The following is a 15,578-nucleotide window of genomic DNA, read 5'->3' as shown; positions in this document are numbered from 1 at the left end:
ATTCCCAAAGAAGTGGGAAGCCACTGCTGCCCACAGGGAGCCCCACACCCACCCCTAGCCCCTTACCCTGGCCCGGCTGGAGGGGAGGAGACACATGCTGCCTGCCTCAGATGCCTGTGGCCAGGCTGCCAACAACCGTGAAAAAACCCTTGTCCCCCCCATAAGCAGGGTCAATCATCAAAGGAGTGGGGCTGTGAGAAGAGGGGGCAATTTCTCAGCTGCAGCAGCTCAAGCCCTGAGGAAAGCCCCATCAGTTCATAGATTCATAGAGTCGGAAGGGACCTCGGTGGGCCATCTAGTCCGACCCACTGCCCCTGGCAGTCAAGGAAAGAGTCACCAACCCTGGGGTCAGGTGATCCCAGCCAGGTGCCTGTCCAGTCTCTTCTTGAGATGGGGTGAACACCACCTCCCAGATTCTGGGAACCCAGACCATGAAGAACTTTTTCCTAATGTCCAGCCTAAACCTTCTCTCTAGTAGCTTATGGCCATTGTTCCTTGTCATTCCAGGGGGTGCCCTGGTGAACAGATTGTCGCCTACTTCATGTTGTTCTCCCCTTATAAATTTGTATGCCGCCAGAAGGTCCCCTCTCAGCCTTCACTTGGAGAGACTGAAGAGGTTAAGGTCCCGTAGCCTTTCCTTGTAGGGCCTTCCCTGCAGGCCTCTAAACAGGCAAGTGGCCCTTCTTTGGACCCTCTCCAGGTTGTCTGCATCCCGCTTGAACTGTGGCGTCCAGAACTGGACACTGTACTCCAGCTGCGGTCTGACCAGTGCCGCATAGAGGGGGAGAATCACTTCCCTGGACCTGTTTGTGAAGCACCTATGGATCCACGACAAGGTGTGACTGGCTCTGCCAACTGCTTCATCACATTGGTGACTCATGTTCATCCTGGAGTTAACAGTGACTCCAAGATCTTTTTCTGCCTCGGTGGAGCTGAGAAGGTCGCCCCCCAGCCTGTAGGTATGAAGTTAAGGGTGAAGTGACATGTTACATTTAGCCCATACTGAATCTGTGGACTGCTAAGTGGGGTTGGAATTAGAACATGCTGTGAGCAGTCACACGTCACGGGTTAATACTGATTGTTGCCTGCACAGCTCTGACTTGCCACTAGAGGGCAAGTAACAAATAATTGGTGAGCAGGGGTGTGGCTAAAAGCCAGGACACTAGGAGTTGGGGGGTGAGGGCTGGGAGTAGTGCATTCTGGGATGCTGCAAATTCCTCATTTTGTCTCTGTGGAGCAGACTGAAGTTACCTTAAAATAAACTAGGTAGCACAGCCCAGAGTTAACCCTCACCTGAAATGATGTAACTTTGAGATGCTCAGAGGGCACTTAGCATGAGTTAACGAGCTTTAATATGCAGACACTCACATTTTCAGTGCCTTTAGTATGGTCTAAGTGCAACATGTAACTTCACCCTTACAATCCTCTCCTCCCCAACCCACCTATGCCTATGATCCACACCCAGACTAGGAGGCACACTACAAGCAATGTTTCAACTCCTTTTCCTCTAGCTGGCTTTCCATCTGTTTGGCACAAAATCTGTTTCTTTCATAATGCCGAGTTGAAGACAGGTCTTTCTCCAGTGAAGTGGCATATTATGCGTTAAGTATTTACTATCCAGGCATCAGATTAAAAATTCCTTTAGCCATTAATGCTCATACAAAACACCTCTCAAACAATATCATTAGTGAAAGTAACCATGAGTTAAAATGGAAACACTGATTGTCTTTGGTGCTGTATTAACCCCAGAATATTAAGACTGTAATCTTTCTGTATTTAGTCCCTGCCACGTACATTTCCTAAAGTTCCAAATTCATTCCAGTGTCACCGAGACAAGGTGCGTGCTATCTGCAGCTGTTTTGGCCTTGGATGGTTTCCGGGCTAAAAACAAAGATTGAAGGGCTAGTGAAAGGCAGTCTCTTCGGGCCCTTATACACGTGACAGGGGTTTAGTTCTTCAGGGTTGCATTCTATGCTCCCTCAGTTGAAACGGTTTGTTTTATTTTTCCATCACTGTTTACACACCATGGGTCTTAAATCTCATGAAATGCTCAGTGTGCTATTCACAGTAAATTACTGCAGGAAGTGCCTCATAACAATCCACCCTGCTGTTCTCTTCATACTAAATTACAGCACAGGGAGCCACACACCACTAATCCCCGCTATAGACTGGTGATGTCTATAGTTCACAGCTTGCTGATATGTACAGATAACTGAAAGTGGTGCAATTTAATTAATTTGTCATTTCATTAATTTCAATAACTTCATTAACTTTTACACATATTTTTATATAAAGTATATTAAAAATTTTACATCAATACTTTTAAATTTTTCATTCTTATTTTATTCTTATTATTTTCATTCCTATCTTTTACTTTTTGGTTCATTTTTATTTTGGTTCATCATTCAGCCTCTTGTGGCTTAGGTGGTAGAACACAACAGCTTTAGGTATAAGTGTGAACTGGTTCTCCCTTCTGCCAGCTGGTTTAGTGTGAATCATAGCCATACCTCTTTCAGGGTCCAGTAAGACACACAGGTCCTTTATTTGGAGTTTTCCTTCAACACAGCAAGCTTAGGCTTTCTGCCCACTGCCCTCATCAAAGAAAATCAAAAGCAAATAACATTGTCTCTTTCAGTTCAGGCCATGAAGGTTCTCCATCTTCTTCCAGCAACAACCACTTCTTTCAGCATCCCCTTTTCCCTCAGCATTTAGATTTCTAAATGCTTCCACCTGGGAATCTGCCCAGGAATATCTGCCTCCCTCCAGCTGTACCCCATTGCCAAGCAGGGGTGACAGCCCCTTCTGGATCCATAAAAGGTCTCTGTGCCGCCTTATAAGATGCCCAGGATCTGACTTTCTATATTTCCTAGTAATGAGCATCTCCGTCTTTAATGCATTTACCTTCACCACAGTTCATTTTGTAGGGAAGAGAAGTGCTATCACCTCCCTTTTTACAGCTGGAGAACTGAGGCACAAAGGGACTTATCCAAGGTTACACCAGAAGGCTATACCAAAGCAGGCCTTGGACCCACACTGTTGCAGTCTAAGCTGGTGCTGAAGCCAGACCATCATTCTTTCCTGGTTCAAGCCCTACCACAGACCTGTTTCTCACAATTTGCTTTGTTTTGTGTGACTATTCCAAATCCACCTCTGGATCAAAAATAAATTTATATTACACCTTCCTAGGCTCACAGCCTAGGCAGTCCTACTAGATGAGCTGCACTTAACCAATCAAAAGAGGTCCTATTGCATCCACGCCCTTCATTACCCTGCTGACAAAATAACAACCTCGGATCCTCTTGCAGACACAGAACTGAGAGGGGAATAAATACCACCAAGTCTTAAACTACTTTAGGAAGATGGCAGAGGACTCTGACAGAATCATTAAAAATTAGGTCATCTAGTCCAACCCCCTGCTCAAGGCATGATCAGTTGTATCACAGCATACAAGTCCTTGTCTAACCTATTCCTAAAACTACACAATCAACCCTTTCACAAAACTACAAGGCACAACACCCTAACATGCCACAGATAAGGCGGAGGGACAACAGCATTCAGTATCCTGCTACTGCAAAGGTTGTTAGTACACTTGAGAGATCCAAGGAAACAGGCCATGCCCCTCCATGACAGAAGAAGGTAACCCCAACAGTCCATACCAATCTGACCAGGTGGTAAAAATCCTTCCTGGTCCCAGATGTGGATTGGCCTCATCCTGAGAAGAGGGGCAAGACCCTCTAAGCAGGGACCTTTAAGCATAGCTACTGCTAGATCATACCTGAGCAATGTTTATTCTACCTCTTCTTGAAAACCTCCCATGATGGAGACTCCACAACTTCTCTTGGCAATCTATTCTAGTGCCTCACTGTTCTAATAGTGAAGAAGTTTGACAGCCACTTGGGAAGCATTGGAGAAGCTCTGGAACATTCAGGAGGTCCTGTCTAGACAATATTTCTATTCTTGCCTTAACTTTGAACTGTTCCTGGTCACCCTGAGAACTTTTGTGAATGGCACAGGGATAGCTTCCATTGGAAGGCTGGCACACGTGAATTTCATGGGTGTTTTTTCTTTTACCTGTCGGGCTGTAGGAGACATACAGTCTCTGCTCTCGACAGAGATATTGCTGGTGCCTGGGCAGAGGTTCTGGCTGGGGACTCGGCGACCATAAAATGCAGACAGGATGCTAATGGAGGTCTTGTGGGGACAGATGATAACCAGTTGCTCCCCATCACAGGCATGGGTTGTGTGGTTCTTCAGCACCTTCCGAAGGTAACCTGGTAGGATTAAAACACAAGGGATTATTAGGGCTGGGTAAAAAGCAAAGAGGGCTAATTTAGCCAGTTGGAGAAGCAGCAAAGTTTGGATACAGAAAGGTTCATAAATGAATGTGTTTAAGCTAAGAGAACCAGATTGGGACTGTCAAGGTTTTGGTAAAATTACAAAGCTATTAAAGAAACAAATCAGGAGAGTGCGTAGATGCATAGAGCTTAAGGACCATTGTGAAAGGGCAACTTTGGTGTCTGCCACTTTAAGAGGCTTGAATAGGCTGTGCAGCAGTGGCAGTTGTGACTAGGCTTAATGACTGAAGCGGTCACATGACCACAAGAGGGCTCCCGGATTGGAGGATAAGGATGGGCGGCCTCAGTATAAACCCAGACCCTCAGAGCTGAGTGGGGAGTTGCTGGAGGGATGCCACTGGAGTAACATTGCCCAGCTGTAGATTTGCTGTTCCCAGAACACCTGCAGGTTAAGGGTAGGAACTATGGGGATGGAGGAGGTTCCTGGTCCTGGGGTATTTCCTGAAACTACACCCTGCTAGGGATGGATGGGGTGGTGGGACTGCCTGTGGTGGGGTGGCCCCAAGGAAATGCCACACCTGTATCCCTCTAGTAAAAGGCAAGTATGGGGCACCATACAGCCTCAGCCCCCATGACCTGGTGGGTTACCCCATAAACGGGACAGGTGAGGGGTCCCAGGTATGGCATCAGACACCTGAGGCCCACAGGGGGTAAGGCCTAGTAGCCCCAGTGAGGGGGCATTTGAGAGTGAGTAGGCTGCGTAGAATAAGGTCCATATGGGGGGCCTGAAGGACGGCACATGGGCTGCATAGAGTAGGGTCTGTGTGGGGCTTGAAGGACAGCACATAGGCCAACCTGAGTAGAAAGTGAGTGAGCCCAGTGAGGGCAGAACAGCAGGCCCAGGAGGGGTCCAGAATAACTGTGGCACAGTGTTTGGAAGGGCTCAGAGAAGGCAGACACGTATGAACGAGAGGGTGTGCAGCTCAATAATGTACCCAAAATAATCCTGACTGGCCCATGATTGGGCCAGGACCAGACCAGTCGAAGGTCCAGGGTGCCTGTGAGGGACAGCCAGAGGCTAGAGGCTTGGAGTCCTGACTAGCCTAGAGGCAAGGCCAGCGCCTGTGTGTCCAAAGGTCCCAGAGGGGGCCACTGCGGAAAGGGAAAAGGGCTTAGGGAGTTTTGCAGCCTAGAATGAGGGCGGAGATTAGACCACCTGAGGGGGAGGGATCCAGGTGGGGTCCGAACGTCAGGCAGGCATAAAGTGAGGCCTATTGTGGGGCCAGAGCCATCTAGTGATGCCATCTCCAAGGCATGGGAAATGGTGTAGGGATGGCACAGAGCCATGTATTATGCCCTTGGCATTGGGCAGTAAATGTGCAGGCTCCCGCCTATAAACAACTTCCAAAGTTACATCAAAGGCATGGCAGACAAGGTGGGTGGGCCAATGGTTGGACCAGCCACAAGATGGGCCTCTATCACAGCTCTCACGAACATTTAGTCTAATCTCTTGCATAACACAGGCGAGAGAATTTTACCCAGTATTCTAAGCAAGAAACCCGAATATTTCGGATTGAAGTACATCTTAAAGAAAAACATCCAGTCTCAACTTAAAACCCCCAAGGGCGTACATGTGATGGAGGTTTAGTTCTTCAGGGTTGCATTCTATGCCCCCTGTAACAGGGAACCCTAGCCCTGTTACCAAGAAACAGGGTGGTCCCTTTAAATCCAGAGCCTTCTAGTCACGGCTGGCCAATCAAGTAGGGGTTAAGGCTCAGGCCCTGCCAGCTGGTCAGGTGACAGGAAGGGAAGGCCAGAACCCTATAAACAGTGACTGGAGAAGGCCAGAGAGGCAGCAGAGAGGGGGACTGCCAATGCCCACGGTGCCGCGACAGCAGCCTCTTTTGGAAGAATACGCCACGCTGTGAACCAGAAACATGATCATCTAAAGTAAGCAGGCATGTTGCCTCTCTTATTTCTTTATTATTATTTTTCCATTATATGGCCATAGAAGCCTATGGTTTGCGTTGGATGTTAATAGCTGGTGGTTTGTGGCTGAGGGGTCGAGGAGGCCTCATTAGTGCCAAGGGGCACCATGATAAGGGTCTCAAAAAGCCCTGTGGCACTAGAGTTTTTGAGAGCTAGAGCCTTGGAGTCAAGCCCTGATTACTGGGGTTTTTTGACTGACAGGCCTAGCTAGAGAGAGAAGGGGTGAGCTCACAGTGGCTGAGACCCCGACACAAAAAAGAATTTATAAAACCATCTGCAAGGCTTGGGCTGCAGTGTAGGGGAGGAATGGAGCCACAGATAGCGCCCCCTGGCATCGGGGCAAGAAATGGGCAGCCTCCCGCCTAATTAAGATCATTAATTAATTAAAAGCAAGGCATGGCAGGTGAGAAGGTGGGCGGTTGGCCCAGAAACAGGTGGGTGGGCCAAAGGCAAATCAGCCCCGAGAAGGCCTCCTGTTGCACCCCCTAAATTGAAATGGTGGGTTTTATTTTTCCAGCACTCATCGGTTTTAAATCTCATAAAATGCTCAGTGTGCTATTCACAGTAAATTAGTGCAGAGGGCACCGCATAACAATCCACCCTGCTGATCTCTTCATGTTCAATTACAGCAGGGGATGCTGCACACCGCTAATCCCTGCTACAGACTGATGATGTATATAGCTCACAGCTCGCTGAAATGTACAGATGATCGAGAGTGATCAAGAGACTGACTCCTACTGCCAGGCCCTTCACCCCAAGGAAGAAGAGGGAAGAGCTAGGACAAAAGTGGACACGAAGAGCTCCCATACTGTCCAGCCAGGGGCTAGATGAAGGTTGTCACTGGCCCCAAGGCTCACTGCCCTAGGGTCATCGCCCCCCTGGATATCTGCAAAAGGTACAAAGCCCTTGCAGAACCAGTAGAGCCAGCAGAGCTGCCAGCTCCTGAAAGTGAGAAAGAAATGCAACCAGCTACTATCCCTAAGAAGAATCGCAGAGTAGTCGCTGTGGGAGACTCCCTCCTGCGGGGGACAGAGGGAGCTATCTGCCGACCTGATCCCTTAGCCCGGGAGGTCTACTGCCTCCCAGGGGCCTGTATCTGGGATGTAGCTGAGAGGATCCCAAAACTTATCCGGCCCTCCAACCACTATCCCATGCTCCTTATCCATGTGGGCACAAATGACACGGCTTGAAGCAATCCCAGCCAGGTCATGAATGACTACAGGGTTCTGGTGCAGGGCTCAGGAGACTGGGGGCACAGGTGGCTGTTTCCTCAATCCTTCCAGTTACGGGTCACGGGCTGAGAAGGGAGAGACAAACTGAAATAGTGAACAGAAGACTGTGACATTGGTGCCATTGTGAAGGCTTTGGCTTCTATGAGCACAGTCTGCACTTCAGAGAGAGAGGCAGCGGTCTGTTGGGAGGGGATGGCCTTCACCTCACTCCACTGGGGAAGAAGCTCTTTTCAGCCAGAATGGCTGGTCTGCTTGACCGGGCTCTAAACTAAGCTCGCTGAGGGATGGGCGGAGAACCACCAGTGCAAGTTCACCAAGAATCAATCACTAAATCAGCAGGTTAGGCTGCTCAAGGGAACCCATCACTAGCCCAGCCCAGGAACAGAGATTTTCCAGGAGTGTAAGGAAATCTAGGGCCTCCAACAGCACATTTACTTGCCTGTATACAAATGCCAGGAGGTTGGGGTCCTTCAGGAGGAACTGGTCCTTCTTCTAAACAGAAACAGCCATAGGGACAAACAATCTCATAGGGTTAACAGAGACCTGGTGGGACTTCTCCTATGGGACCATGGGTATAAATGGCTATACCCTGTACAGGAGAGATCATGCTGAGAAAAGGGGAAGCGGTGTAGCTCTCTATGTGAAGGAGCAGTACACTTCCCTACAAGCAGAGTATGTGACCCAAGGAGGACGATGGGAGACCCTCTGGGTTAGAATATGAGGGGAACATGAAGGGGATACAATGGTAGGAGTCTACTACAGACCTCCAAATCAGAAACAAGAGCTGGACCATGAATTCACTAGGGAACTGGCTGAGGCTGCACACACACAGTGCATGTTTGTCATGGGAGACTTCAACTACCTGGGTATCACATAGGAAGAGCACTCAGCCAAATCCTATCAGCCACAAAGCTTCCTCACATGCGGGGATGAGCTCTATCTGTTTCAAGAAGTTTATGGGTCAACATGAAGTAAGGCGCTGCTGGACCTGGTACTGGCCAAAGGCGATGAACTAGTCAGTGACCTAAGAATCGAAGGGAAGCTGGGTGACAGTGACCATGAGTTGATCACTTTCACAATCCTTCACAAAGCTGGCAAGTCAGTCAGCAATGCAGAAGTCCTTGAGTTCAGAAAAGCCTACTTTCATAAGCTCAGGAGGCTTGTTGTCAAGGCCCCAAGAGGCCATGATTTGACAGGGAGGGGAGTTCAAGATGAGTGGTTGCTCGTTAAGGAAGTGTTCCTAAAAGCACAAGGGAAGTCCATTCCAGTCCATAGAAAAGGTAGTAAAAGGGCTCAGCAAGCACTTTGGCTTAACAGGAACTTATGGACCTCCTACATCTAAAAAAAGAATCTTATAAAGGATGGAAGACAGGAAACACCACTAAGGAGGAGTATTCTGCACTGGTCCACACCTGCAGGAGGCAAACTAGTAAAGCCAAGGCTGTAACTGAACTCCATCTGGCTACAAGAATCAAGGACAATAAAAAGTCCTTCTTCAGATACGTGGAAGTCAGAAAAAAAACAAGGGCATCATTGGACCCCTGCTAAATCAAATGAGGCAGCTGACAACCGACACCCAAAAAAAGCTGACAACCAACACCCCAAAAAAAATGCTTAATGATTACTTTATGTCAGTCTTTCACCAGCCCAAAGAGACCACCCTGCCTGACAAGATGCAGGATGACCAGGGTGAGGGACACTACTGGTGTAGATCTTGTGAGGGAATACCTTGAGAGGCTGGACACTCACAAATGAGCTGGTCTGGATAGATTGCACCCAAGAGTGCTAAAGGAACTGGCAGACATCATAGTGCAGCCACTGGCAAGGATATCTGAGAACTTGTGGTGCTCAGACAAAGTACCTGAAGATTGGAAGAGGGCCAATGTGATGTCTATCTTCAAGAAAGGGAGGAAATATGACCTGGGAAACTACAGGCCAATCAGTTTGATCTCAGTCCCTGGGAAGATCTTGGAAAAAATTATCAAAGAAACCATTCTTGGCAGGCTAACAGAAGGCAACATTCTGAGGGACAGCCAGCACGGGTTTGTTGCGGGTAGGTCTTGCCTGACCAATCTTATTTCCTTCTACGACCAGGTGATGTAACACCTGGACAAAAGGGACAAGGTTGATATCATATATTTGGACTTCAAGAAAGCCTTTGACCTGGTGTCTCATGATGTCCTCATGGGAAAATTGGGCAACTGCAGCCCCGACTACTCCACAGTCCAGTGGCTGGGGAACTAGCTCCAAGGTCGGACCCAGAGAGTGGTAGTTGATGGAACCGAATCAACATGGCACTCAGCGACTAGTGGTGTCCCCCAAGGCTCCATTCTTGGGCCTGTACTCTTTAATGTCTTCATAAAGGATCTGGGCACTGGTGTCAGAAGCAGACTGGCTAGGTTGCCTGATGACACCAAACTTTGGGGAACAGTGTTCACACTTGAGAATAGGCTGATGATCCAGGCTGACCTCAACAGGCGTGCAAGGTGGGCAGATGAAAACCCGATGGCATTCAGTACAGAGAAATACAACATGTTCCACCTTGGGAAAAAAACCCTGCATTGCACTTATAGGCTCAGCAATGCTACACTCGCTAGCACCATGACTGAAAGAGACTTGGGGGTCGTGACTGACCGCAAGATGAACATGAGCCACCAATGCAATACCACAGCTGGCAAAATGAACAAAACTCTGGCTTGCATCTACCAATGCATCTTGAGCAAGATCCACGATGTCATCCTCCCACTGTACTCGGCCTTGGTGAGGCCGCAGCTGGAATACCTCTGGCTGTGGGCATTTCTTTATTATGGTTATATAGCTTTACACTATCTAGCTCAGGTACCAGTAGCAAACTAGTCAGGGAAGCATATAACCCATAGTGGGATAGCCTCCTAGGGTTTGTTTTGTTTCTCAGATAGGTTTTGCAACTCCCAGTGAACTCCACAGTGCTGCAGCCAAACTGCGATTGGTGCCTGAGCTAGTTTAAACCTGCCTTTGTGTAGCAGTGTGGCATCCCCAGAGGTTACTGTAAGCCCCTGGTGGCCCAAAAAATTCCCTTTTTGCCCTGCTTGCTCTGGAAACAGTCTCCCCTTCACTTTCCTCTCACACCTTGATGTCTTTTATGGTTTTATGAATAAAAAAGGGATGCTGCCTCAAGGCTTCCCAGACCTGGTTTTGCAGTAATGACCACTTGGTGGCTGTGGTCCTTTGCCTTATGGACTAATAGCATGGCTCCATGCCTCTCCTACACCATGCCCCATGCCTTGCAGACAGCATCATTGTGGATGTTCTTTTTGTCACATGTCTACACTCACACAGACTTTCTCTGGGCCTTCAGACTGCTCCGTCTCTCATACAGCTCCACTCAAGTCGCCAGGCTCCTCAGTCCTTCACTCAGCCGCTCTCTGGGCTGCCACACTCCTTGGCTCCTCGCTCAACTCCCCTTTGGGCTGCCAGATCCCTTGGTCCCTTCCTGGGTCCTCAGACCTCTTGGCCTCTCAGTCAGCCCTTCTCTGGGTTGCCAGGCCCCCCAGGCTGCCAGACCCTTTGGTCTCTCATGTGGCCCTTCTCTAGGTCTCACTATTCCTAGCCACTCGCTGGACCACTGGACCCTTCTGGTACTACCACACTAATCCTGGCCCCTTGCTGGGCCACTGGACCCTCCTGGTCCCATTCACTCACAGCTCCTTCCTAGGCCTCTGGACCATCTGGTTCTGCCTCTGCTTTTATTTCAGGTTTTGCCCCGCTAGTCTTTACCCACCTTAGGGTTACCCACAAGGCAACAGGGGCTGGGGCTTTAGGGGACCTTAGACTCTGTCTTCCTTGGGGTTTGGCCCTGGTGGCACTTTCTAGGGGCTGCTACACCATGAGCAGTCCCACCACCATCATGGCCCCAAACCCCAGTAGGATGCAGTTTTTGGTCATACCCAGGACCAGCTTAGGCCCTGGCCACTGTCCCCAGACCCATGTTTTCCCTGGCCAACAACCCTATCTATGAGCTCCTTGACCCCTTACTGATGTCACCCTTTTGGGCTCCCTTGACCCCAGCTCTCTCTGTTTCTGAGCCCTGATCTCCCTGGCTCTCATACAGCCCCTTTCTGGGATCAGCTTTCTCTTTCCTCTGCCCCTGGTTCTCCTACCTCTGGGCCCCCTGGTCTTGGCACTGCTGGACCCTCCTCTACATCCGATGGCCCTGTCCCAGCCATACTCATTCAGGGCCTCAGTTTCTACAACCACTTCCTCTTCGGCTGTGGCCACACCTGGACCTTCAGCATCTCCTAGGCCGTGGCCCAGCGTTGGGCCAGTTGAAAACTCCAGGCTTTCTGTGGCTCTGGCAGTCTCCTGCTGCCGCTATCTCTGGCCTCTCTGGGCCCTGGTCCCACTAGCAGGCCAACGATTCTCTGGGTCGCTCCCTTCAGCACCTTCTCTTCTGGGCCCTCCTACTCTTCAGATAGCCCTGGTTTGGCCATCTTCATTTTGGGCTGCCCTCTTCCTGAGTCAAGTGATTCCCTCTGGAGTCAGGTGTCTCCCTCTATCAGGTCTAGCCTCACCTGCTGGCTTCTTGGGTCAGCTGACTCCAATCAGCCCTGGCCCGCACCTGCCGACAGCTTCACAGGCAGCTTGACCTCCTAAAGTGGCAGGCACCCCAAGTGTCCTGCCACACTTTGATATGCTTGTATTAATCTGAAGTGACTGCTGGGCAGATGTAACATTATGAAAGGGCCTCATTTTGGGGCCCTAGAAACAGGCAGATGTTTTAGTTTATACAACTGCTTGGAAACTGCCAGCATTTGTAATCTATCTAGTGGCCTTGTGGCACAACGCACTGGTTTGTAAAGAATCTGAGATCAGATAAGTAGAGGACTTGAAGTGCTGAAGAGACAGCATATTTGATTGTGGGAGGAGAGGAGAGCCAGGTATTGCTTTACACAGAGCTCCATCAAAATCTCTTCCAGGTTTTTCTATATGGAGGCCCTCCCACTAAAAATGAAACTCCATCCCTGAGGAGAGCATCCACAGGAAATGGTCTGTCCATGGAGACTTAAAGTCTGATAAGTCAGTAATAATTTCTCTAAAGTCAGTAGAATTATACCCAGTTGTGACACAAGAACTAAGCCTTTCACATATTAGCTTCTTCCCCATCTCTCTTTACTTTGATCCAGCCCTTTATAGCATGAAATATGATGAACCCACGGTCTGACATGAAAACTTCTAGCAGAGGGCTTCCCTTGCTAGAAGTACATGGCTTTTTTGTTGTTGTTGTTGTTGTTGTTGTTGTTGGTCCTTAGACCAACATGGCTACAACCTAACCCCTGTGGCTTTTTTTAAAGTATTTTCACAAATCAATTAACAGAGCAATACTGGGTCTATTGGGAATAAATGAAGCAGCAAGAAGGCAAAGCTAAAAAATATCTCTATATTATGAAACAGACCAAGGAATCAACATTATGGTCAAGGCTCAGAGATCACACGCGTATATGGCATTTCTCAGACAAATCCTTTCCTACTGGTGCCATCACACTACACCTCAGGCATTTGGGCAGCTGTCTCACTCAGATAAAAGAAGAATGAAAATCAGAGCAAGTTCCTCCCAGCTCGAGGCACTTTGTAGATATATATTAGTTTAATAGCACAGACTGACCTAATGAAGGATCCATGTGAAAAGGTTCCCTCCTAGACTCCTTTAGGGCTTAGGTCTGCAGCACTGAAACCAGTGGAAGTGCAACTGGACTCTCACGGAATCCCAAAGCAGCAAAAGCTGCAAGGCTTCATTAAGTAAGACATGGTCACAACACAGCATTGGGATCTATTTCCAGTTCCCTTTTCAGTGCACAGTTCAGCCTGGGTGCATGCTGGCACCCACGGATGTGGCCAGACTTGAAAGAAAGGCCCTTTGGGGGAGCCTTTTCTTGTCCATGACACAATATATTTAACAGACTCGTGTGCTCCCTATTCTTGTCGGCAGTGTCACAGGCAAGCACCCCCAGGGACTGCCCAATCTGCAACTAGGGTAAGCCCATCCTTTCTTGCAGCAAAGTGGACCTAAATTCAGTAGCAAGGCCTCTTGGTTACCACGGAAACCTGAGGCTTCAGCCAGAAAATCCTGCAGCCAATGCAGGTCAGATAAAAATAGAGGTTCTTACATCACTAAATATGAAAAATGAATAATATAATCCCCCATGCCACATTATCACATGCCATCAATTGTACTCTAAACATGTAGTAGGGCTTATTCCTGTTTTACTTGATATACCTAAATGATAAAGTCACAGATGTGGATGCTTAACTGCAGGTTTGGAACTAGCTCACCCTCTGCTGAAACAGGACAACCTGAGCATATACCTGCCAGTAATGAAATGAAAGAGGATGCTCCAGTGTGTTAGTCTGATAACAGTCTCACATAAGGTACTCACACTGGGAATAGGAAACCTGGTTCTAGGCCCTCTCATACTCAGAGTGGGGCTTAAGCCTGTGTTTCCTGCTTCCCAGGAAACCACGCTAAATGTCAGCCTTCCTTTTGAAGCTAAGCACCTGGCAGCTGAGAGAGGGAGATATGTGAGCTGAGGAGGGTCTTGGTGACAGGCTGCCCCACAAGGGCAGGGATCTTGGGCTGTAACCTATATTCAAGATCCTATTAGGGCAAAGACTTCTTTGGTGCTGCTTGTCCAAGAGTTAAGCAATGGGCCAGCTTGAAGAAGAAGAGACTGGGCAATGCATACATAGTCTTTGGTCCAGTGAAGTCTAGAACCTAGGGCTCTTGCTCTCTGGCTTAGAGCCCTAACCAATAAATTATTGGGCTAACACAGGGGTGGGCAAAATATAGCCCACTGGCCAGATCCAGCCCACCAACTGATTGTACCTGGACCATGGAGGCCAGCTGCCAATTGACTGGATCTGGCCTGTGGTTGCCCCCATCCATGCCTGCTGCCCCCAGCCAACATGCACAGCTTCCCGGCTGGGCTGCTTCTGGCATGGCTGCAGCCACCTGGGTATTGCTCAGTTTCCCCCCACCTTCAGTGGCTCCTCCTGCTCCTGCTGTGCCACTCCATGTGGGGGGAAGCTTCAGCCAGATGGCTCCAGCTCCAGCTCCAGCTCCAGCTCCCAGCTACCTTCCACCCACTCCCCCCACCCAGCACAGCAGGGGCAGAAGTTGGAGGAGAAGTCAGTGGAGGTTCGGGGAGCTGAGCAGTAGTTGGGCAGCTGCAGCCACAGCAGCAGCAGCAGCCCCACTGTGAAGCTGTGTGCCCTGGCCGGGGTGGGGCCAGGGCCAGCAGACACGGGTGGGAGCATGGCACAAGCTGCCCGAGGTGGGAGTGAGTGGGGCTCAGACCCATGTGGAGAACTGCGGGGACAGCCATGGACCACACCTACACTGCACTGCCCAGGCGAGCTCTGCTGCACATGCCCCCTGCCACTCCTTCCTCCCCTACCCCCAGCCAGCTCCTGGGACCTAGTGCCCAGGCAGACCCCTCCCAACACATACGCGCATGCCCCCCCACACCCATCCCGCACCCCCCACACTCCCATCCCACCCACACAATATATAAAAGTAAGGCTTCCTTTTGAGCTATTATGCAATCACCTCTATGTATGCTACTCAAAAAAACCAAAAACAAATCAGGACAAAAATTACTTTTTAAAATAAAATTAAAATATGTTATAGTGATGTTTGGTTTTTAATATATGATTTTTTTATCTATAATTTGTTAAAATGATACCTTCTAAAAGATTTTGTGTGCAGCCCTCAACACCTCACCAAAACTCGTTAAGTGGCCCTCTAGCTGAAATAATTGCCCACCTCTGTGCTAAAAGATGGAAGGGTTGTCCTCCTCTTCCATCATTTATTATCCCCTAGTTGGGATTTTCTGTAACTGAAATTTCAGGACTTGCTTGGCCATATGAGTGAATGTATAAAAGTGGGCAGACGAGAATAGGATGGGGTTCAACGTAGACAACTGCAGGGTGCTGCACCTTGGGAGAAGGAATCCACAGCATACATACAGGCTGGGGAGTTCCCTTCTTGAAAGCACAGAGGCAGAAAGGGATCTCGGAGTCATTATTG

At 49.1% G+C, this 15,578-nt stretch overlaps 1 protein-coding gene across 1 annotated transcript in view; it reads right to left on the bottom strand.

Moving 5' to 3' along the window:
- Window positions 1-15,578, bottom strand: part of LOC112550515 (protein eva-1 homolog C-like) — a 52,543-nt gene that overhangs the window by 19,657 nt on the left and 17,308 nt on the right. The window contains exon 2 of the mRNA XM_025205948.1: window positions 4,072-4,271. Coding sequence (XP_025061733.1) covers window positions 4,072-4,271 — 200 coding nt within the window. The remainder of the gene's footprint in view (window positions 1-4,071; window positions 4,272-15,578) is intronic.

Source organism: Alligator sinensis, unplaced genomic scaffold (genome assembly GCF_000455745.1).
Source record: "Alligator sinensis unplaced genomic scaffold, ASM45574v1 scaffold619_1, whole genome shotgun sequence".
In the NCBI taxonomy this organism is placed as follows: domain Eukaryota; kingdom Metazoa; phylum Chordata; order Crocodylia; family Alligatoridae; genus Alligator; species Alligator sinensis.
Note: the sequence above shows the minus strand (reverse complement) of the source record. Positions and strands in the feature narration are given on the sequence as shown.